General features: G+C 35.0%; 1 protein-coding gene across 7 annotated transcripts in view; it reads left to right on the forward strand.

The window, feature by feature from the left end:
• The window catches only part of LOC126835490 (zinc finger protein 236-like), a 93,774-nt gene that overhangs the window by 40,467 nt on the left and 27,938 nt on the right, over nucleotides 1-25,369 (forward strand). For 2 of the 7 annotated variants that reach the window (XM_050568118.1, XM_050568120.1), the window contains 2 exons: nucleotides 19,309-20,217; nucleotides 23,111-23,188. In XM_050568118.1, the coding sequence (XP_050424075.1) occupies nucleotides 19,552-20,217; nucleotides 23,111-23,188 (744 nt within the window). In that variant the 5' untranslated portion in view covers nucleotides 19,309-19,551. Of the gene's footprint in view, nucleotides 1-10,689; nucleotides 10,946-18,068; nucleotides 18,322-19,026; nucleotides 19,240-19,308; nucleotides 20,218-23,110; nucleotides 23,189-25,369 lie in introns of those variants that run through there. The other 5 variants (XM_050568119.1, XM_050568122.1, XM_050568123.1 and 2 more) reach the window with 5 other exon arrangements.

Raw genomic sequence — 25,369 nt, forward strand, 5'->3', positions numbered from 1 at the left:
ATATTATGGTCATCGTTACTATACGAATTATTTTTGTCACATATCAAGATGGTCGACTAACGTTTTAGAGTTTTGTTTACTTTAGGCGCTTACTTAACTGTTGTCGGTGAACTTCGGTTACATCACACTACATTATGTCGATGAAGCCGCATCGTACGTTTTACTTAAGTCTGCCTCCGATAGCGTTTCCATAAATACAGAGTATACATCATGCACCATACAAGCATACATACACTTATATTTACAACGCGTACATCATGATTTATCATAATGTATGTTTCCAATAAAAATACATTTTTTTTCTGCTATTTTCAAAACAGTCTATTCCCATGCTGCACCCTGTATATCATTATCATACATAGTAATATTATGATATTTTGGTTCGAGCGGCTAAACGAGGTACCATGCGTATCTATGATAGAGATTACCTATACCCGACACCCAGTCATTACCAGGGTGATTATATTGGACTTTTTTTTTATAATTATTCGTTTTTATACCTTTGTAGTTATTAGTTAACCCAACTATTAACTAAATGGTGTTACGCAGAAAACAACCAACCCACAAAAAAAAATAATCGAGATTTTAGTTTAACTAGTTTAGTATACACTATACCACACTAGTTAAACTAAAATCTCGATTTTTTTTTTTTTTGTGGGTTAGTTGCTTTCTGCATAACACCATTCCTATGAAACTATAAAAAAGAATAACTTTTAAAAGTATTTTATCTTTTAAAATGTTCACTGGGTCCAATAGTCAACCAATTACCATGTACTGCACTATTATAATATAAACGGGTATAAAATAAGTCGTTTCGTTCGCTTCCGGATTATACTAAAGCAGCTAAATTTAATGCGACTCTTAACGACGTGCAACCGTCAATCGGCGCATTGTTTAACGTCGTTTATTTATTATTTGTTTGTTATGTGTAACATACCTCTACTCATAGTAAAAATAATAAAAACGACCGATCGTAACGGACGGCGGCACTTGCAGCGTTAGCATATACCGGTTTGTTGCAGCCGCGGAGCTATAGCGTGGGAAGTTTGCACGCGCCTTTTGTTTGGTTCGTGTACGTTCAAGATTTATGCTAATGTCCGCCCACGCACAGAAAACAAACCCTTTATTTCTCTGATATTGTATTTATTTTCGAAAACCGCGAGCGGCTATAAGAGCGGTACGATATCACATTCGGTTAAAGTGTTTGATTTTATTTTGACAATTGTGATCTTTTTGCGCTCGCCAAGACCATAATATTATACAGACTGCTGTACATCGCCCGCTGGCAGTGTTACCCCACTGGCCGGATATGGCCGACGGCAATAATAATGGCTGTAGTCGGACTCTGTAGGCAAGCGGCGGGGGATGGAAAAAAATATTTTTTTTTCGGGGGTGACACCCCAACTTTGGCGCTGAACGCGCGACCCCCGCGCCACGCCGTTTTTTCCTAGTTCGCGTCCGCAATCGATTAGTCCACCACCGCCGCCGCCGTCGCCTCATCCTTCCATATACTTCCATAAACTACCGCCGGATTGACGTGGTCCATGTATAAAGCTCTCTACTTCACCCTCTCGTTCTAGCTACCATCACACCCTTCGCGTAATGTGCTTTTGTCTAGGATAAATCCCCTCGTTCTAGTAGGGTATTATATTATTATATGTACACCCTATAAAGCTGCATATACGTGCCGGCAATGGCGTTGACGGTGCATCAGCCCAAAACGGAAGTGGACTGGTCTAGCGTGCACACACACTCGCGTATACAGTCATCTAGACGCGTACAAAACATGCATATATATATACAGTAACAGCCACGGGCACGTACACGTTTATATAATATAACTCGATAATCCAAAAACGGCTAAATCACCTCGGCAAACTTCCCTCTGCTGGCTTCGTTCCTATTGTACTATTATATTATAATATTTCAAATTCTACTACCCGGCCGCGGTCGGCTTCTTTATATGATAACATTTTAATTACATAATGTAGTAGGAGCGGGGAAAATATATACATACTTATGGACAACGCGAATCGGTCGCGAACCGAACACACCAATGTGTAATATTATATTATGTAGATGTGAATACATTAATAGCACGCGCTTGGCGGACGACCCAAGTCCTAAAGACTTCTGCGGCGGAGCAAGGGGAATCCGACGGCCAGCAGCACCCCATTTGGCCGACAACTCTTTTTTCATACGTGCTACGGTCTACGACGGTGACTGGGACACTGGGTCAATCACTTATCCATGTCTGTGCATGTGTTTCGGTATTACAATGCTGTGTACACGTATACAGTTCAGAGGTCACCGGTCTGCCTCGTCCCAGGACTGCATTCATCGGGCGACCCTCGGGCACGGGTCACCCCTGTGCAAACGTGTATACTCTCCCGTCTAAAAGTATAATTATAATAATAACAACAACACAATCGAGACGAATGCGAAGAGAACGCGGCCAGGTGACTGCTGTACCTAAATGCTAACACACGTTAACGCACGATGGGGATACCGGCAATATCCTTCGGCATAGCTATAGCGGTGCCAAAGGGTTGCTGTATATATATCGTCCTCCGCGATTTATCGGACAATGAGCGCATAATTATTATTTACACTCGACGGAGTATTTTAAAAACAATTATTATTCTCCCTGAACGCACGTTTCAGACTTTAGGGTTGAACGCTGTACCTAAACGAACTGTGACTATGGGTGCAAACCTGTAACCGAATACCTACTATAAAAATATACAACTTTGTAGAGTTTGTAGGACATCTCCATCGCCGAAAATAATATAATATAACTAGAAGCAGAGACCGGAGAACCATTGAAACGTATAACGTTTATTTTAAAAAGCAAAAAATTGTTATGTTAATATTTTCGTAATATAATATAATTAATTAATTATATAACATAATTAAAATTATGTTGCAATATTTCTAGAATAAAATAATCTAATTTTGACTATAAAAAATATATTTGTTCAAAAATAATTATATTTCTATGTTTACCTATCTACGTAAAATATAGAACCATGTAAAAACAAAATATAATTTTAGTTTGTTTTTTTTTACTTCTAACGCTTCACTTGATACCATCTAAACTTGTTGCGAGATGGAGATGAACATACAATAGTGATGCATTATTATTAGTTTTTCTCAAATCCAATATAAAATTTAATGAAAATACTTTTGTATTGTTCATTAAAACCTGTATGTAGGTACATATATTCAAGTTAAGTATACATAGTAATTAGTAAATTAACGGAATTTCATAAAAGATCAAATCGTTCATAATCCCTAACATTATAAAACATTTACCTGTATTGAGTTTTAATATAATTTGTATGCTAAATAATTGTTCTCGCTTCTTTATTCGTCGGTGGAAAATTTGCTGGTTTCTGCTCTATAAAAGGTCAGGGTTTGATTAATATACTATTCATTAATGGGCTTTTTTCATAAGGTTTTTATATTTTTCAGAATTCAGAGCGTTGGAAGTTTTTATTTATATTAATTATAAGTTTGCCTACTATTCAGGTACTATAATTATTATTATGTAATAAATCCGATTGATATTGTCAATAATTTAATCGGCTGACGCTTACATTGGTACTAGTTTTAGCAACATCTCTCTCTCCTCGATATGGTATCTCTTAACTTTTAACAACGAGCTCACATATACCAGCAGTGTGTATGTGTGTTTGCAAAAGTATTGACACTATATTAGACCTTACGGCGTCTGCATGGGCTTGTCAACGAAAGAAAAGTAAGTTGATCGTCCCAACGCGGTATTACTATCACAATGATTATACGCTTATAATACTATCGAGCTTAATGAAGTCGTACTACCGACCGACGAAGCAATCGTGACGCACAGTAATCGCATAGTACGATCGCGTATATAAAAGTACGGATTTGAATTTTTTTTTACCCGATACACACGGTTGGTATGAAAAAAACACAACACACACACACACTAACAAGTTCTACCGTTCATACTTGGGCCTCGGATAAACTCGGATTGTTTTGATTCAAATGCGCGGCAAGGCGATGCGTTCGTTTCCTGCGCTTCTCTCGCCAGAGCAACAGATGGCCGACCGGTAACCTGTATAAATATATACATTTATATTATATATATATATACTATATACATATAAAGTGCGCATAAATAATGCATGTAGAGTATTTGTTAGTAGGTACTTAATATTGACGCATAATTTATATTTTATAATTTTTATTAAAACTTTAAATTTTAAATTCATTTTTTTTTTTGACGTTAGCGGTACGAAAAATGTTTTCACCTAGTCACGTCGCCACGTTTTTACACGCCCAATCTATTAATGTTATTTTTTTTTATTCCAATCTCTCTTCTGCGCATTTCACACACACTCAGTGTCTATACGTACGCCAAATTTATATATATAGGGGTTCAATCGGCTGTACACATACACTACTGTACCGACGGCTATACATACAATAATATACACATATATAGCGCGCGGTGTGACGGTGCGTGGGTGGGGAGAATGTGATGACCGATGGTAAAGTGTCGGGGTGGCAGAGGGGGGTTGACGAGGTGGCGTGGGTGGTCGCACAATTTTGCAAAATGTTTTGCAACCTAGGGTCGGGGGTGACGGAGTGCGGGGGTGGTGAAATGCTACGGGAACGGAAAAGGTGTGGGAGGGTGTGCTAGAGCGAAGGGATGTTTTTGGACGGCGGTGTCGGGGGGTCGGGAGGGGGATGGTAGTAGGTGGGTGAATTGGACTGGTGTCGGCGGCGGTAGTGGCGGTTCGCTCTAGGTGTAATAGCCGACGAGTCGCCACGGCCTATATGTCTCGACCGTTCGCCGGTTTAAACTATATTCGGGACGCGACTAGATCAGGTCGACCGATGTTGAACTTTTTATACTTGTTGTGTTTAATTTTTTGTTATAGTTTTTCTACTTATTAAAATAATACATTTTACTTTCGGTTCGCTTTTTTTTTTTTTTTTTTAAAATAATAATAATCGTTTTTTATTTGTCTGTTTTGTTTATAATTTTTTGAAAATTATCAACGCCTGTAATGGTCAACGGATCGCTTCATGGTTTAGTTTATTTTTTTTAAAGTTTTTGTTTGTTCGTTTTCGGTATTGTTGTATTATTTTATTATTTCAAGTGTGACGGACAACACACACTAAGCGCATCGCCCGGATATACACAGGTACCCCGAGTTAAAAGTCAGTAGGTATGCATACGAAATTTTTTAACACGCTTATTATTTTTTGTCATTTCTATAACTTAATTGACATTTACTAAATGTGTCGTTACAATGACATTTCAAGAGCTGTACTTTTACACATCTCTCGTGTAATTAAAATTATAATTTATTTATTTGCTAAACTATTGCTTTTCTTGAACCTGTCAAGTGTACCGCGTGTCCTACTTGGCACACGCGGTATGTGCTCTGGTACATATTAACTGTCCACATAATATTATTATTACTTACACTTTAAGTAGTATTTCCCTTCAAAAAGCAAAATAGAAAAATTTATCTACACTTTTCTGTACATTGTTTGTTGATCAAAAGATGTTCAATCCAGCGATTTCATTAAAATCATACACATATTATGATTCTAAAATTCAATGGTAATTGACAACATATTTATGAAATAAAAGTATAATTTTATTTAGTCCCATACAATATGTAACATCTATATTTCTTTCTAACTAATTGTAGATTTCATTAATTTACACGTATAAGGACTTATCAAATCCCATTTTTAATCAGTTAAATATACATTATAGGATTTGTTTTTTCATAAAAATGTAGTATACCCACATAACAACAAGTATTTTTTGTTGGAATTTTTTTTGTCTAACACAGTTATATTAAAATTTAAAAAAAATTACATTATACATTAAAATCACAAACTGTGTTAAAAATCTTAAAATTTGAGGACATGGGCATTCATTTTAATGTCAAGATCTCTTTGATAAAAGCATGATTCAATTTAATTAATAATGTAATTTCGAAATTGTATGTGGTCTGTTCTAATTTCTTTAACTATAATAATAAGGCAGATAATCGGCTTTTCTGGTCCTCTTTGATTATTAGTTAAATCAGTGTCCTTTTTTCCGTGGCAATATCCTCCAAGCTTTTTAAGTGTTTAAGAATTAAAGAAAGCGAAGTCAAAACCTAAATATTGGTGTTCGCCACGCCACTGAGTAAGTTCTAAGTTCTGGTTTAGGTTTATTGTCCATAGAAATATTCTCAATTTTTTATTTTGAATGATTTATGAACCTTTATTAAATTGATACAAAATATTACTGATTTTCTTTTTGGCCTACAATCAGAACAGTAATCAAATAATAATAATTGTTTAAGTATTATTAATACAAATATTATTAACTATAATTCAAAATATAATTATCGTTGATACATAATCAATGATTATGTATTAATTATCATTAATCAAGTTTAATTACTGTAAAACTGACAAATTATATATGTTTGGTATCTTTAACGTACCTTATCAGTCATATCTTAATTAAAAATATACTGCGTCTTCATAAAGTTCAATCACTATTAGGTACAAATAGTTTTGTAAAACTGTACACTGTACTGTGTATATGTTTAAAACGCACTTTTTATCAATTTAGAAAAGTCCTGTTACCTGTTAATAATACAATATTGTGGTCACGATTAATAATTTTAGTATGTGTACAATGATTTTATCATTTTTTTTTATTAAACCACCTATACATAGATATCTTGAAAGCGTTAGTACTATACATAAGGTTTAAAAAGGGTATTTGGTGTCAAGGGTAGGTAAAACGACTAATTATTGCAATGACTGTATCGTTACCCTCAGGTACTCTTTTTAATGTACACACCGTTTATGAATCTCATTTAATCGTAAAATAATACTGTTACATCAATAACAACTTGCATTGCATACATTTTTAAAATAAAAAAATTGTGTAGTTTACACTCATTCGGTATTTACGATAGCTATAAAAGTTTTCATTGTACAATATTATTAAACATTTTGTTTTTAAATATACAGTTGCGCAGTACAATTTTTTTTATAAGATATGTACATATTTTTTTAAGTCCATTATTTTCGCTTAATGTTAAATGTTGGTAAAAAATTGCCTACACAATGCGCCTTAATAAATGCTAGTGTTACAAAGTACTTACTATTCTATTTCAAAGACACAAAAAGTAAATCTATTTAGCTATTAACACATACACAGTGTGTAGTCTAAAAATAAAAAAATGTATTCTCCCCGTTTGTTCAGATTATTCATAATACAATCATGTTAATATGCAACACTTTCTATGCCGCATTTTAGTCAATATATTTTAATGTCCAAAAGTAATTTCCTATAATTTATTTAAGTTTAATTGATATTTTAAAGTAAAAAAAAGTAAATAAAAAATTGTAGTATTTAACAATGTCATATGTACAAATAATCTCTTCCAAACGCAATGCACAAACTATTTTAAAATCTCGTGAAAAAAAGCAAAAAATGGGTAATCGAATTCGACCGCTATTTTATTTTATTTCACTGCAGGTAAACAATGCAAACTATATAAACTCAATTAACCGGCCAATACATTTATAATGATACCTTTCAATCTGACATTCGTGAAACTATGCGACCGGTATATAGTAGCAATCGAAGGCTTTGAAAATCAAAAGTTATATAGTCTAATAACAGCGATAGCACTCAATACCGCACGGGGGCGTCACATTATTATTATTATTATTATTATTTTCCACTCATTTATTTTCTCCAAAATGCTGATTGCCATCCCCAAATGTACAGGAGGTGGCAGCGGATTCCCCTGGGATATAATGTTTAATCAATACTATCACGCGAACGGACGTAGCGTATTTTTTTTTATATCTACATAAATATTTATATTTTTTATTTCCATTTTTTTTTTTTACAACGCACGCAGATTCCATTATGAATAATATAAGCGTATATCCGTTATTGGGAATTTCGGCGGCGGTAGGCCGAATCAAAACGTGTGGAACAAAAAAAAACAACAAACGTCATTGCCGCTGCTGCCCGTCGGACTGCGGACAAGGGGAGGAACCATTTTTTTTTTGTTTTGTTTTATGGCGACACGTGATTAATGGGAACTTTTTCCACCCCACCCGATCTCGAAAAAGTACACGCGAAACAAAAATTATACGCATGGGGTCGAAATCCGTCCCCAAATAAAAATACTCATAATAAAAAATAAAAAAGCGCTGCGCGTTATAGTAGGGCACTGTATATACGCTACAATGCTTCTCGAACAGGCAATAGCTTTTTACCCAATTTGGCGTTTTTTTTTTTAATCAATTTTTCTCTACTTCCATTTACCATGTATATATATATATACACCTGTGTATAAACATATATTATCAAACTATCCGTACACGGTCTAGTTGGTAATTATACTTTGCATTTGCATGTGTACAGAACGTATTGAGCTGATTTCAAAGCCAATCAATAAACACTTTCGGTTACTAATACTGGTGTATTATCAAAAAAAAAAAAACAAACTCATGCTTTTGGTTTGGGCAAAAAATAATCATTACAATGTACAGTATACGTGCATAGATTAAATGCGTAGATTTAACGTATTATATAGAGGATACGTGACCGCAATTGAATGCTCGGAAATTAATCCTACATAAATATATACACACATATTATTTGGTAATAATGTTTTCGGTTCAAATTCCGTTCAAGTTCACAAAGAGCTTATTTTAATATTATATCCAAGTAGAACACGGTTAAATACAATAGAACAACCATCAAGTTCAAATGTATTATTCAAATAGGTATTTATAAACCGACGATACTTAATTGCATATAATAATATAGATAATACTATATTTCAATGATACTATTATTCTATGTTACTTGCATTATGTATAGTAAATCTATTGATCAGACAATTAAACATTATAGATCATCTTATCGTGAGGAAATTCTACTGTTAATTATTTATACTGTAACTAAAGGAATTTCAAACCCAATACATTTTTCTCTAGACATCTGTATTTTTAGAGATGAAAACATAATGTTATTGACCAAAAATAGAACCGCGGTGCGTGCAAAACTCAAACATTATCCCACAAGGGACAAGATCATATCAAATGTTTAAAATTAAATTAAGTCCTCGAATGTCTTATTTATGGATTTTTGATTAGTAATTTTCAATTTTTTTTAAAAAACAAAACAAACAACTTGCGCCCGGCAGCAATCCTTGGTTTATATTTTACCGAGTACTGGGAGTTCAAACAAGGGGAGAGAAAAAAACCATTGGGGAGAGTTTTTTTCATTCTCAACGAGCACACAGTAAATTACCACTTATTGCAGTTGAATAATGGAAAAACAAAAAAAGAAAGGGTTGATATAATTTTGTTTTATTTTCTTATTCCATTACACGCATCCGGTACACGTTGTTTACTTATGACGACCAAAAATAATCATGATAATTCCATCAGAGCCCTTCACCTTTTTTTTGTAGAAAACGTATTGTTTATATATTTAATAACTTACTGGTTCGACCGCTTTAATAGTTCTAACATGGTTTTAGCAGAGTCTAACATGGTTGATTGATATGCAATATTTAGATTTTGAATCGATGATACTTTGTTAGTGATGTACCTCACTGTTGTGCCGTATAGTAAGTACATACCTAATACTTTTATCAGATTTCTTACAATTTGGTGACATTAATTAGTATAAGTATAAGTAGAATATTTTATTGGTATTGATAATTAAGCAAACTAATAAAGCTGTCAGGAGCTGAGTGGACAGGGGGCCATTGGACAATAAATATCCACTGGTCGCTCTCGATGTCATATGCAATTATTGCAATAATTGTATGATAAATACAATTTTTTTTTTTAAATTTTGCGGGCTATCTCGAAATTTCCCCTACTTTAGACTGGGGCCTGTTCATTCTGCACTTGGCGCAACAGCAGTTTAAGCAGTATTTTAAAACTGGGGCAAAACGGTTGATTACAGGATCGTCATCCGGTGGTGGTTTAGTCGACAAATGACTCGGCGGCACGACCCTGCAACCGAACGGCCAACCACTAAGACCATCACTTACTGCTACTTAGCGGCACAGAACAACCGCCGTACTTACAGACTTCACGTCACCAGCACTATCGTAGGCAACAAGTAACCGGACGGCATGACCGGACCGGGACAACAGCAATTATTCCAGTAGACACAAAGGAATACCGATTACATTCAACGTGAAAGACAATTTTTAAAACTCGCACCACGTAGTACAGCACAGTTTCCTTTACAGGCTCTATCCCGTTCCCTCTCAAAACAACAAAAATAATAATTTAAACATTTCTTAAAAAAAATTACATCAAAGTCTCATACACAACGTCCAAAAAATCCACTCAATACTTACAAATTTCAAAACCCCTCGACATAAATAATAATAGTAATACTATTAAACCAAAATTAATGTACCTAAAAACAATATAATATACAACATAATATAAATGTTATTGAAATCGAAATTCTAAATTTAAATCGCTCTAAGTTAATTCAAATAAAATAAAACTATTTTATTATAATATCATTGTCTATTTTCGGAGTATTTTAATATTACATGTTTAAACATTATTGATAATTTCGTTACACGGAATATTATATAGGTACAATATTTAAACTATTGAAAATAAAACAAAAATATTTATTACCCCTTCGAACGTTCCTGAAAATTGTGTGATAAGAAAATTAGAATATTATATGAAAATTCTTGTGATATTATTTTTATACGAGTTGTTTAGGAATTGACAAAATTAAATATGTACTAGAGGGGTTTTTAGTATAGGAAAGAGTTCAAATATTTGTTCTTCCATTTTTTCTTCATAATTTCCTTTCCTTTACCAAAATAGTCTTGGAACGAGTAGACCAATCTGAATTCAATCGGTAAGTTCATTATTTAACATACCTATATAGTTATATTTATTAGGCATTAGTATTTATAATAGAATTATATATAGTAATTGGAGAATTTAACCACTGACGTTAGTAAACGACTTAAACATGCTTACACTGAATCTAATTAACTCAAATAAAAATTTGGGCAATTAGTGCAATTTCGTTAAAACTAAAACAATTATTATTGAAAATACGATTATGGATAATACCGTATATTATGTTGCAAAAATTATAAACGAAACAACTATTAATTGGGTATAATAAATATAGAGACACAATACAATTATTTATAGTTGGACTAAATAGTAGACCAACTAAATTGCATAGTTGTTTTAATTAAATATTTACTGTAAAAATTGATATTATTTTATTAAATTTAATTGATTTAATTTCTATATGAGCGCGTGCATTTCTAAACTATTTACCGAGTACCGACCCAATAGTCTCAATAATTACCTGTGTAACCAGTCAAATTAACTATCAGCTAACTAAAATGGCTGCAAAACCTTTTCACTTCACCTACCTTGTCGACTCCTTCATACTTAATCTACATGAATTACATTTAAAATACCAAAATTACGAAATCCGCGATTGTACTCTGCCCTCTCGTCAGAGACTTCAACGACGGTCAATGCGTTCTTTGGTTTTTTTTCTTATATTCATACTGAGCCGTACTCATAAAGATGTGTACACTTTTCTAAATACCATGCAAAGTTCCGGATGACAAAATAGGTAACGGGTTTCGAAGAACAGAGTTTGGCAGGTATTATAAATCCTAGAAAACCGCCTCTACTCTCCCATTGTCGCACTGCCCTTATTTTGTTCTTTATCTCGCCGGCAGTCGACCGTATACAACATTACCGTAGATTTCCAAAATGGATCCGCGGGGTCCGGTGAATCATTTTGGCCGAGGGTCGCCTATATGGAGGTGGCGAAGGCGGTGGACGGCACAAGGGCGGTGCCATTGGCAGCCATCCCCCGAACTAGTCTAGCTCCGCCTTTTGTACGTCCACGCAATAGATAAATAGACGCGCTTAGCCCCCCTAGATCTGTACGTTATATACATACATATGTAGAGAAATGTCCACGCATGTGCCATTAGCCTTCGCGTCGCTCGACCCTCAGCAGCCGAAAATCCCCAAAGCTCGGTCAGTCTCCCTTCAATAATAATAAAAAAAACATTTAACAAACTTCTTTTGTCCGACGAATCCGCCATCTGCGGCAACCGACTGGACGTGCAAAAATGCGAATTTTATTTTGACAAAACATAATTAAAACCATCGAAATCGTCGTTTGTACTCGCTTGCGCGGGTGGGCGATATACGTGTATTGGCCAACGCGCGGCCAAAGCCATATTGCTGAAAATTTGAATATTTATCGCCCGCAACTTGTAGGGGATAAATAAAAATGTATCCGCGTGTACGTATTATGGTTGATATATATATTTGTGTATGTGTATGACGGTTTTGTGTAATCCCTTTTGAAAATATAATACCGCTAAACTGAACGCGCGCACAAACGAAATAATGGTTTTAGGAATTCCGACGCATAAATCACCAAGAAAAACACCAGCCCTGTAAATATTATGTAGTGTTATACTGTGTTTTGAAAACGGGGGACGCAATAATATTTTGTCCGCAACGACCGTCTATATTATACACCGGGGCGTATCGCGAATACAAAATAATACATAAATACATTGGACAGATAAATAAAATAATATAATATATGATACACATTATACGTCCGGCTGCTGGAGCGCCCCTCATTTAACGTTTGTCGATTCTGCTGTCCGGGTGCAAATTCCTAGCGGTACTACAGTTTATAAAAAGTAAGTCTTATAATATGTGTAAGAAAAAATAAACGCGACGAGTTTTATTTAAATTTTTTTTTATCGTTAATATTATGTCTGATTCGGTTATATTATACATTCAACGTCATCGGAGCGCGCGAAAACCGTAAGTCAAGTGCAAACCCGTTTATCATTTTGGCTTTCTTCGTTAATGTTTTCATTTTTTTTTTCATTCCTGCTATTGCTATTACCTCGCGCCTTCGAGCCGACTGTCTGTCTGTCAGTGTTGTTATAACCTTTGAAAAAAAAATTACATTGAAAGTACAGCGAAGAAGTCAGGAAATCATAAATATATCAATGGCACGCGTACGGTTGCGCATGCAGCAGCTGCGCCGGCAGTGCAATTTTTCAGACATATTATCATGTGTGCACTTTTTTTTTACATTCTATTAGAAATATTTCTCTTAGAGTACATTTAGATGTTTTTTTTCATCTAAAGATATTTCATATCACATACCTTGTTTGTCATCGGAACTCGGAAATATTCTTTATCGGATTTATCGTTTGTACGTATCGTCGCTGCGTTAACATAATATTATTACATAGGCAGATACCGCCGAAGTCTGAACGACAACAACTTACCTGATACACGCAGCCAAAGACCTATGGAACGCTCACCGCCTAATAACGTACAGCCGGTAATAATAATTCTCAAACTATATTTCCTCGGGCCGCCAATTTATTGCCATTACTACATATAATAAGAAAGACGTGGGAATCGAACAATAAGGCGACGATCGGCTCGGGTTACACCGGCAGTTGTCTCTTCTCGCACAGCGGGCATCAGAACATAATATTATTGTAATACTATATTATATTACAGTACACTATGTACTGTTTTTTTATTAGTATTATTATTTTAGCCAATTGAACTTTGTTAAATGCACAAGTTATCGCACTCTACCTTCGCGACCGGAATCGATTCCGTGATATTAGGTATAACGTATGCGTGTTGCCCCTATCTTGATAAAGCCCTGTCAACTCAACCCATTACAGCGGTATAAAAAAAAGGGTAATTCTCGTTGACTTTTTTTGCCGGAATATACCGTGTATATCAAACACTAGAATATAATACAACGGATTTGTTATGCGAGTCGTTCGTGCCACAAATAATTTCAATCAAACTTCCCTTTGACCAAGAATAAAAGTACGGGTTTTAGTTTTATGTTTTAATTGTCATATTGTAGAGATAAAATTACGTACAATAACGTAGATAAATGTATACTTTGACGAATGGTCCAATAAATAGTTGTAGGGTTTAAACTAAAATTAACCAATTATAATTTATATACACTATTATTAAATCCAAAAAAGATTCAGCTCCGCACCGAAACTAAGATGGCTTTTCAAAATATGTCGAGTATATTGTTATTATTGAGAATATAGATTTATTATGTTGACAACGTGATTTGTTATTCTTATAAAATTTAAATTAAAACATTATTTTATCTAATTATTATGTACTAAATATTTATAAGCTTCAACTACAACAAATGTTAAATTATTATTAACAAATTTGTTTTATAGCTAATGAGTTAATAATATACGCGTTTATCTTCAATGTTTTACCATTTTAGTACTTCCATTTTTATATTGCGTAAGCGAACATTTATTATATTATAGTACAAACGAAAACACATTATTTTGTGCAAGAACGTTGTGGTTAAAAACTTAGTGTTTTTTTTTTGGTCACACTGCTAATTTCTTCTTTTAGCTGAACAAATTAAATTATTATAAGCTGTCTAATTAATTTTACTCGTACGAATTGAACGCCAAACACGAAATGGAAAGAGTTAAGCGTGCACTATATTATTATACCTATTACTTATTTTTTATAATAATTTAAACAATTTTAAAGTTGCACTTACTGTATCGCAAAAAGCAGAGCTTAGAATTACTTAACTTTGATTCTGTCTAAGACAATATTTGTTTAACAAGATAAAATGTTTTCCTATCTAAAACCAAATTATATTTTATATCGTCGACAAAATATAGGCCGGTGTCGGTCATGTTGATAATAATCATACCACAACACCCGCCCTATTCAAAGTACCTACCCATATTATTTTGTCGGACCTATATAATTTCATAAACATACTCATGTATACAATTGTATGTCGTGTGTACACATAACGTTTTGTTTTGTACTTAAAAACATGTCACATGGACCGCCTTGTTTTCACGCGCAACAAGCTCGAGGGGTTTTTTAAGAAACGCTTCCGAAACCGATAAAGTTATAACATAAACAAATCGACAAAAATTTTAAAACGGTATAAAATCCGAAGATACATAAAAATTAACGGCACGAAAACGAGCGTTTGACGTAGCGTTTAGCCTTTCGAAGTGGTCAGCCCTTGTTATTGAGGGCTTCACGCTATATACCTAAGTAAGTTATAGGATGGTCGTATAGTAATATTTGATATTGTGTACCTAACCACGAGGCACGTTAACTGACGCTTTTGTTTCAATCGCTGTTGCACACAACGCGCAAAGGTAGGTTGGATTCGGACATACCGGACAATAGACGAGACGGGATTAAGGGGAACACGCAGCTGGACTTGACGATCGCGTGAGTCTAAGCAACACCTGCCTTTAAGGCTATTTTTTTAAAAAAAATTTCCCTCTTCGAAAAACAAGGGGACTCAGACACGAGCCTAACGGTACGCCAAGGGATTGCCCCAAGGTCACCGTGTCGCGTACAACACAACAATATATTGCTAGGGTATTACGACTAGCCAACCGTTTTTTATTTTATCTAAAAAACCCTCTCTCTCTCGCTGTAATGTTTAATTTATACTATTATTATTTCGGCGGAACAAAAGAACGGGTCATCGCCGCGGCCGCTGTCGCCGTCGTCGCGGTCTCCGGTGCAGATGCGACCCGCGAATTTATTCATAAATGCCCGCGGCCCAGCTGCCTTTGACGACCGTTGTCCTGCGCGTGTCGAGGGGGCAATCCTTTATATGCGCCCTGATCCGATGACCCCCTTGTCGACCCGTAAAGGCGCTCAGGACACGCGCCGTCCCCCCCAACAAACCGTAGAAGGTAATATTTAATAATCATCGTTATGCACAACCGTTAGCCGTATTATTTTACTTGTCTCCGGCGCGACCACCTGGCTACCGCGTGTCCCGGGTGCGGCCAGTTTTTGAATCGAGAAAATCCAAAAATATTTCAACGTTTATAATCATGGCGAACAGCTCAATCGGACTTCGGGTCCGTCCGTACACCGATAGACACTATAATATGACATAGAGCCAGATTATTTTTATAAGACTTATACGATCTTGCAATACTTTTCTATGTTATTTCTAAAAGTGTCAAACTTACTTTTTTACCTGAATCTGTAGAAAATCTGTGGAAAGACTAAAACGGTACTTTTTTAATTCTGTTTTCAGAGTTGCCGCTAATCGTTGATCATATACATTTTATGTATAAAAATATGCAATATGGCTAATGTTATGTGTATGTATAATTATTTAGCTAAAAATAAAAAATGTTATAGTACAGAGTCTGAGAGTCCAAACGACTTCTATAGATTATCGAGCCGCACGCTTGTTTGGTATAAAAATAAAACATTGTGACAACATTATTAGCATAATATTTGTTCATAATATACTTCCTTAAATATTACATAATGTAGTTTGCGAATTATCTGCCTAGAAAAACGCAAATAAGAATAATTAACATTATCGCATCAAATCAACTAGTTAGTATATGGTTAAGTTACAATAACAAATAATTATGTTTTTTTTTAAGAGTCTGTCTAATTTATTTATTTAAAAAAAAAGGAAGTTTTTATCAAATCAAGGGGAACGAAATGAAAATCACTTTTTCAAACCAATTAATTTACCCCCGTTAGTTAGTTAGTTCTATAACTTTCTCAGTAATAGATAGATAAATGGCAATAGACCTTTATACTATATTATTATGTAGGTATGCATTATACATTTCATTTGCTTTTAGAAATCCTATTTCAGTAGGCATTTAACTAACTCAAGGGAAAAATTATAAACGCATTCTATCAATGGGTTAGGTACTAATAGAAAATATTCGTTATTTGCACTGTGTCCAGTACAAATAGCTTTTATTCAAACACAAAACAACGCATAAGAAATGGCGAAGTGCACATAGTGATTGTTTTAAAATCGAATTCAAACTAATCTTATCTTACGGTTATGCCCTAATTCATCAACCTATGTAATAAGTCATAACCCTATTATTTTCTTCAATTAATAATAATTGTATTTACTTATAATACTACATAAATATCAGCAGTAGACATGCATAATAAACCGCATATTAAATACATTGGAGAAAGCTAATTTGCAAACAATCGGAATTGAATATTTAAATGTCCAAAAACGTTCGCACTTTAGGATATCCGGCGATGGCTCGGGAAAATGTCTGTAAACGTTCAAATCGAATACAACAATCGTTCGACCGGTAAAGTCAACTTCGGAAATACCTAAATAAGATAATTTTTATCTTCCGTTGTTTCATCCGGTCAACGCGCATTAACAGTAAAGCTACACGGTGATCATTAAAACAAGAAAAACCCAATCAAAGGAGTCGTTTCAATGAGAAAATTAAAATTTTCTTAAAATCTAGCAATGCGCCGTTTCTTTTTTTAAAACCAAACCAGGCCAATATTGTTTTTACAGGAAAAAGACTTTAACCGCTCACTTTATCAGTACCAATTTTATTTATTTATTTTTTACCAAGAACAAACACAAAACGATTGCACATAAATATATTATTTAGATCGCGTGGGTTAATTTATTAAATGTTAACCAATGTTTTTAGGTCAAGACTCGGATACAAAATACACAGTATAGCGGCTATTGAGCGCGTAAAATCATAACAAGATAAAAATAAATATCTGATTTTTTATTAATAATAAATTAATAAGATATATAAAACGAATATAATATTTTATTCACACTAAGCGTTTATTTTTTTTTTAATTTTACTGTTCATCATTAAAAGTTATAATAGTAATGTGTATTACTAAGATAATACAATTCTTTAATTATTTATCGTTTATCGCGTAGTATGGTTTTGTAACAATGTTGTACCGCCGACCGCGTATACTATATTATGGTCCATTGCAAATGGTGTAATTTTTTTTCAAATATTTACTCTATTTACAGTTCACATGAACCATAGACATTGTGTTATTGCAAATTTCGCTTGTTACACTACGTTTCATTATATTAATTATCATAGTTCATTCGAGTGTCAGTCGTGAACGGTTCCGATGACGTATACGTAGGTGTTTTGTCGACTTCATTTTGTAACAACACAATAATAATATAGTTTTCATCATGAACGGCTGATGAGCCACTCAACGAAATCTCTCGGGCTACGCGCGAAACGAGACAACCCTTTCTGAACGAAAGGGTTGAAACGCAGTTGGGGTGTCCGTCAGGCGGCGCCACGGATGATGGATAATGTACAGAAACGTCCGGATTAGGACCCGTAGGACTCGTTGACGGCATTCGGTCGAAGCGTTAAGTAATTTTCATTATAAAGAAAAATAAAAAGCAACAATCGAGGAAAACGACTATATGCTTGGCACTTTCGAAAAACGTTTTTTGGAATTTTTTTAAAAAGGATAACACAAACGATCAGGTCTATTTCTAGTATATCGACTAATACGTTTAAACAGACCGAGCTTTTAGAAAAGAGGAAAACGTTGGATTACTTATGATAAATATTAGTAAGAGTATCGTTGGAATACAACGATATGGTTATAGCCAGAACATGTGTGTGCGGTGCCGGCGAATCGGATGTGAAACGGAACGGGAGAAAAAAAGCTCGGCGGTCGGTAAAAAAAACACGGGGAGAAAAGAATTAGAAAAAAAGGAAAGTAAGAAGAGCGCGTAAAAAGAATGAGGAGGAGCTGGCGGAGAAAAAAGGCCGAAAGCGCTATACCGTACCGAGGGTAGCCGCAGTGGTGGGGGATGACGGGGGCGGCCCGCGGACGCCGGCGCAGAAAAGGGACGTAAGGAAAACGTCTGGCGCGCGCGGCGGTACCGCTTCCTAAGAGGGAAAACCCGACCCCTTTGCTTACGTGCACTAGACAAGGACGGCGCGCGGCCGCCCGCACACGGTGTCGACAAGGACGGCGATATGTCCGCGACTCCAAGACATCTTGGCCGCGTATCTCCTCAGTCGCGCCGCGACGCCGACACAAGACGCCGCCACCGCCGCCGCCGACGCCGCCACCGTGCGTACGACCGAAGTACGACGACGACGTTTTTCCGGCGCGCCGCCGTCTTGAGACGCCGTTCAGTCTCAAGACTACTCCGGTACCGCGAACACCTAAGGTGCCAGCCTTAAAGTACTGCACCGAACTTGTATTTTCTTCACGTTGTTATTGTTAGAATTTCGATATCGTCGTTAATGAAACACCGCTATTTTCAAAGTTCGAATTTAAAAAATTTTATTTTATCACGAGATGTTTTTTTATTTAAAATTTTTATTTATTTTACAGATTCAAGAAAACATAATCGCACCAACCGCCGGTCGTTTACCGCCACGTGCGTCGCAAAGTGTAAACGAATATACCACGCGGATTTAACGCGGAAAAAAATTTAAAATTCGCGGCCGCCGCTCGCAGTAAAATTTTTTTTACCGCCGACTTCACACTCCCGCAGCCAAGACGATCTCTTCGGCCCCGCTGGATCTTCGCGCCTCGCCCGGCCACGAACATCAGCAGCTGCTGGGCGACGACACCATGTCGGCGGACATACAGCAACAACAGCAGTCGGTGCTGTTGCAGCGGCCCGTGTTCAAGATGAACCCGGCCGCTGATTTTTGGCAACAGCAACGTCAACAATACCAACAGCAACAACAGCAGCAGCAGCAGCAACTTCAACAGCACCAGCAACAGCAACAACAGGCGGTCTCTTCGCCGTCACCTCAACCGGCCCAACAGTCGTCCGTACAGCAGCAGCCGCCCGCGCCGTCCCAGAACGGTATGCAGCTCAACCATGACGGGTCAGTCGTCGGCGGTGCTGACCAACAGCAAGTGCCGGCCGCTTCGGCGATCCGTACGCAATCCGATAACCTCAGCGTCACCGACGACGAGGCGATCACCATGGTCGCACAACAAGTGCAGCGCCAACACCAGCAAATGCAAGACCAGAACAACGTGGAAATGACAGACGAACTGGATGTGAAACCGTCGGCGGCCGCCACCGCCGCCGCTGTGGCCGCGGCCGTCAGGTCGGCCGTCGATCCTACCGGTGCGGTCACCGTGGGCGGACAGCCGGGCGGCGGCGGTGACGTTCAGGCCGTCGCTGCCGCGGCCGCAGCGGCTGCCGCAGCCCTCGGTCAGAACAACCAGCTAGTTTTGTCCGATCCAAAAATGATGACAGAAAAATTGGTCAGCGAATTGCAGGTGAGTTTTTTTTTTTATTTTGTACTCGTAATGTTTAAAAAAATGTCTTTTTTATTTTATAAAACAAAAAAAATTATACTCCATATCTTCTAACACGTTATAAATCGTAACATTTTAAGTTGTTGTCTAATATAACACATAATTTTTTCTTCTAACAACTAAGAAATATAATAATAATATAATATAGTATAAGTTTAAATAATAATTAAATGTTATATTTAAAACCCGATTGACGTTCAAATTAATAAATCACTAGTAACGCTAGTTTAGGGCAAATCAAAATAATAGTTAATAATAAAAAACAATTTTTAAATTATAAGTTCTAACGATAGTTTAAAATTAAATGCTTGAGAGTGTATAACGACACAGTTTGTTTTATTTTTTAGTACAATATTTTACGAACAACTCAATAGTCATATTATTTTTAACGTATATATTTTTTTAAGCAAAAATATTTTTCGATAAAAAAAATAAATACTAAACTGTCGAGGATATTTATCTAATAAGTATTTTAAGGTCTAGTGTTAAAAATTATAAAAACCTCGTTCTTCGATCTTATTTTTTTCATTCCGCAAAATATCAAAGGGGAGATTTATTTTAGTTATTAAAAATGTTTATTCATTTGCCAAGCGTACCGTTTTGAAATCTATTAATGTGATTTAAAAAAGAAATATTGTCATTTTAATAAAATGATGCATGTGTATTAATACCCAATGAAAAGAGCAAAACAAAAATATTATTTTATTTTTAAAATAAAAATATCCGGAGGTAATAAGATGTATACTAAAATAATAATAAAACTAATATACAGCTCATATTGTTGGCTCAATATCAAACAAAACTCGGACAACAGAAAAAAAAAACTATAAAATAACTTAATTAAATATGACAGTTTACTATTTAAAAAATTAAATCATGGTGAAAAATGTTGTACTAAAAGTTTAAACAAATAACTCAAACAATCTGTTTAAACATGTTTAAAAAAAAATCTTGATAATACATATTATCACAATTATCCATAAAAAACCTATTAGTATTTAATATCTTTTTTTATTAAAATTACCGTATTTAAACAAATATACTATTCACAAAAAGCTGGTCAGTTTTCAATTAAACAATAATTATACTCGTGTTTCGGTGCGTGTTGCGTGCAGAACGTGATAAGATGTATTTTTATAACGCTTTTATATAATATTATATTTTACTTGAAGCTCGTAAAAAAAAACGTCCACAAACGCTCTCAAACTGATAATGTGTAAACATAAGCAATACAAAATACAACTATGTAGTGTAATAAAGCGTTTCAATGAAAATATTTTGCCATTTTACTTCTTAAAGTGTACTTTAGAACTTACGGAAAACACTTGTGCGGGGTCCAGTAACAAAATGTATAATAATATTATTATAAAATATCCGAGCTAAATTAAATAAATATCTAAGTTAACGGTGGTCGTCGCGGTTGTTGTTGAATTGAGAAATTAAACTGATCGACTGGACACGGCGTCCTGCTCGTTGTCCGTTCGAAAAACACCGGGAATTTTGGGGGGGTAGTTTTTTATTATTATTTACATTATGACCTAACCTTTTTTGGAAAAAAAAATAAGTCGACCGGTTTGGGCACGGGCTAAATACAAGCGGATGGTGGTGGTGGTTGTATGGCAAAGGTGTTGCGCAACGTCAGCCGACCCCCATTAACATACTATTATAGTATTGTACGTCCAACGAACACACACATACATACTAGACCGGTGTGCTCATTTCGAAAGCGGGGTAGTTAGCGGTCCTGGTCGCCGTTTTTTATTTTTGGATATCCGGTTTTTTATGCCGTTTGTTCCGATTTCATCACCAGACGGATTTCAGCGTTACCGGTAGCTTGAAAGATCATATGTACATACGGTTCTATAAGGACATTTCTACGACCTGAGGCGAAAAATTCATAAATTTCTCTATGAAACAATAATAATAGGCGTATCCCGGCCGTCTGCCGTCCGGTGGAAACAGACTTTCGGCCATTCGGAGGATTGGTGGTGGGGCGGTGCAGGGTTTAAGGACACGAACGAGAAAAGGAACGGTCGAGGACATGCGCGTTATCCTGTTTAGACGCCGAAACCGCCAGTCGTTTGGTGGCGCGCTCTTCGTTGCCGTCGTCGTATCTTTTTGCCGCCTAAACAGCCGACCAGTGACCACGTGAACACAACCCGGGTAGCAACCCCTTCGGCCTGTTAGTCTTTCAAATCGCATCGGCTAACCGTCGACGTAAACTTAAGAAAAGAAAAAACAAAAACCATCAAGCATTATTTTTACTAAAAAAATAATAATAAAATAAACAAACTATAGCAATACAAAATCCAATAATAATGAAAAAATATACGTATAACAGATAATATTATACCATCCAAAAGAAACTACTTGCATATTGTATTTTGTTTATATTTCAATAAACACTAGTCCTTATTGACATACTAAGTCTTCGTTATAAAGTCTACGTACCTCACATATATTCTTAGGTATATAGATACTTCAACAAAACCTTAATAGTCTTTATTGACTTACAATTGTATTGCCTATGCATAATAGCGGTACATTTTTTTTTTTAAAGCTACGGTTAATAAGTTAGCATCGAGAAAATAAGTTTTTTACAACATTTATGTAAACAAATAAAATTGTGATAAAAATTATATTATAAATACAATATTATATCAATTGAATTGTATTGTTGGATTAATCATTATTCATTACATAACTGTTGTGTTTATTTTGATAATAAGTAAATCATGCTAACTCAAATTATTTTACAAATGGTTTCATTATCTATGTATAAATAACTAAACAAAATATGTTGTTTTTTTTCTAACGCTGCTTATTGTCTCTGTGGATTTCTTTGGACGTGCAGAACCGATCGATATCAGACCGCACTCTTGAAGAATGCTGGTCCACACTACAGCGAGTCAGCTGGAACGTCTTTCGTTCAGTACGCACTTACACCATAATAATGTTTAATAGATTTATTCGTTTTCATTATTATTTTGTATGCGTTTTATTATTATTTTTTGTGTGAACGTTTTGATTTAGTGTGGTTATATTATACATTATGATTTTGCTTAAGTATGTTTTTTTCGAGTAACCCGCATGCCTTTTATATTATACTTTTATACCGTCGAGTTGTATATTGCGCTTTTTATTCGTTGTTCTACCCCATTTTTGCTAACTATGTTACGATATTCAAACAAAAAGGTGAATCGAGTTCCCTACACACGATACACGTACGCAATATAAGACGGTAAAAAATGTACAAGCGACCAACAAAATAATAATAATATAAAGAACTTAATAGTCGTTTGCTGGAGTCGTCACGCGATCGTTCTACCTACACCGGCGTCTCCTGTCGATACGATATTTGTATAAATGTGTGTGTGTGTATGCACGCGCCTTTTGCAGGCGATCAGACAAAAACATATTATAACAACCGATTAATTGATCATTTTTATCGTATTGCGAGTGATGGTTTTATACACACATAGTTGATTTCGCTTCACAGTTAAAATGTATAGACAAGTAATATAATCAATTCACACTTTACCCTACTTTTTTGTCTCTAGTTAAATTCCAGACTCCATTTTTAGTCAAAATGTTTAGTTACCAACACATTTCTAATCATAATCGTAGTATAATTTATATAAATTTATTTGTTTATTCATTGAAATCAGTTAGCTTACAATAATTTTTTATTTCCACAGTCAACTTACGTTTTAAATCTCTAGATAAGCTCAGTGATTAACGGCTTATCACTGAGCCAATGTATTCTTTACATATATAAAAACAATATACTTTCTAGAACCAAATAAACAATTATTTTTTACCAAGCGTATGGGATAAAAGAGGCATACCTATCTCTAAAAATTCTGTAGTTACATATCTACAATAGTTTTATACTAGTGGATTATTCATAATTAACTATCAGTAGTATCTAACCATTTAATTAATTTATCATCACGTAATTAATCATAATATATTAATAATATCAATAATGATACAATTATATTTATCCTTAAACACATTTTCATTAGCAACCATATTACGTGCATCATTTCGTTTTATTCCAAGTTTTATACAAATACATATTTATATATTTTGTTTGTATGCTTTTGTTTTTTGAAGCGCATAATTTTCATTTCGACATATCATATTTATTTATCACTGATAATGGTTTAATTTAAAATTAAAATTATATAGCGTTATGATTATAACTTCTGAACGCAATTATTCGACATCCCGATTCCCGTGTAACCCTTAGGACTATTTACTTGTGTGGGCATACCTAAATTATCCATCAGGTCGATAGATAGCTTTTTCAGTAACTATGAACAATTTTTTTGCCTTTAAATGTTTACACAACAGCTGCACTATCACCGTGCACATTGCAATAGATTTTACATATTATGCTTTACTTAGGCGGGGGCTTGTCAATATCGCGTTGCGGTCGTATGACCAACCGAGAGAGATGCCTATCTTCTCGGCGCGGTATAATACTCGTATAAAACATTCCATTTTTCCAACGTCCCTCGTGGATCGATGACCGGCACGGTATATATTATATTATACGGTTTTTTGCATTACGTCAATTAAAAACATTATGTCGCAACAAAGGATTTATATATGTATAAATTGTATCCGTCTCCATTCGATTGTGGTTTTGTATGTAAATTCACCGCATTTGATAGCTATAAACCCCACGTCTTGATCCGTCGGACCTCAATTATTATAATTATTAACGTATACTTATTTACCTACTTACTTATACAATATAAACTATTATTGTTATTATTATTAGTATTACTCGTTATATTATTATTTTTGTTTCCGCCTACCCACATTTTATACATATATATATATATATATATAATATATTATATTGTTATACTTCAAAACACATTATTATAACATATAACACGCGCCAAGTCACCTTCCACGAAACATTTATTCCCGAACTCTTGTTAAATACTAAATTCGTACGGCGGTTATTACAATGATATAACGCGTGAGAAAATCAACCATCATCTAAGTGTACTCCGTTCTAACTGCAGCTGCCGTCAGTTGTGTATGTATTCGAGTTTGTATTTTTTTTTAACATCGTATTGTTTTAAATGAAAAA

The sequence above is a fragment of the Adelges cooleyi genome, unplaced genomic scaffold, assembly GCF_023614345.1.
Source record: "Adelges cooleyi isolate 19-005CV unplaced genomic scaffold, UGA_ACOO_1.1 ACOO_flye_CR_arks_rails_tigmint_CR_PRNA_23, whole genome shotgun sequence".
Lineage (NCBI taxonomy): Eukaryota > Metazoa > Arthropoda > Insecta > Hemiptera > Adelgidae > Adelges > Adelges cooleyi.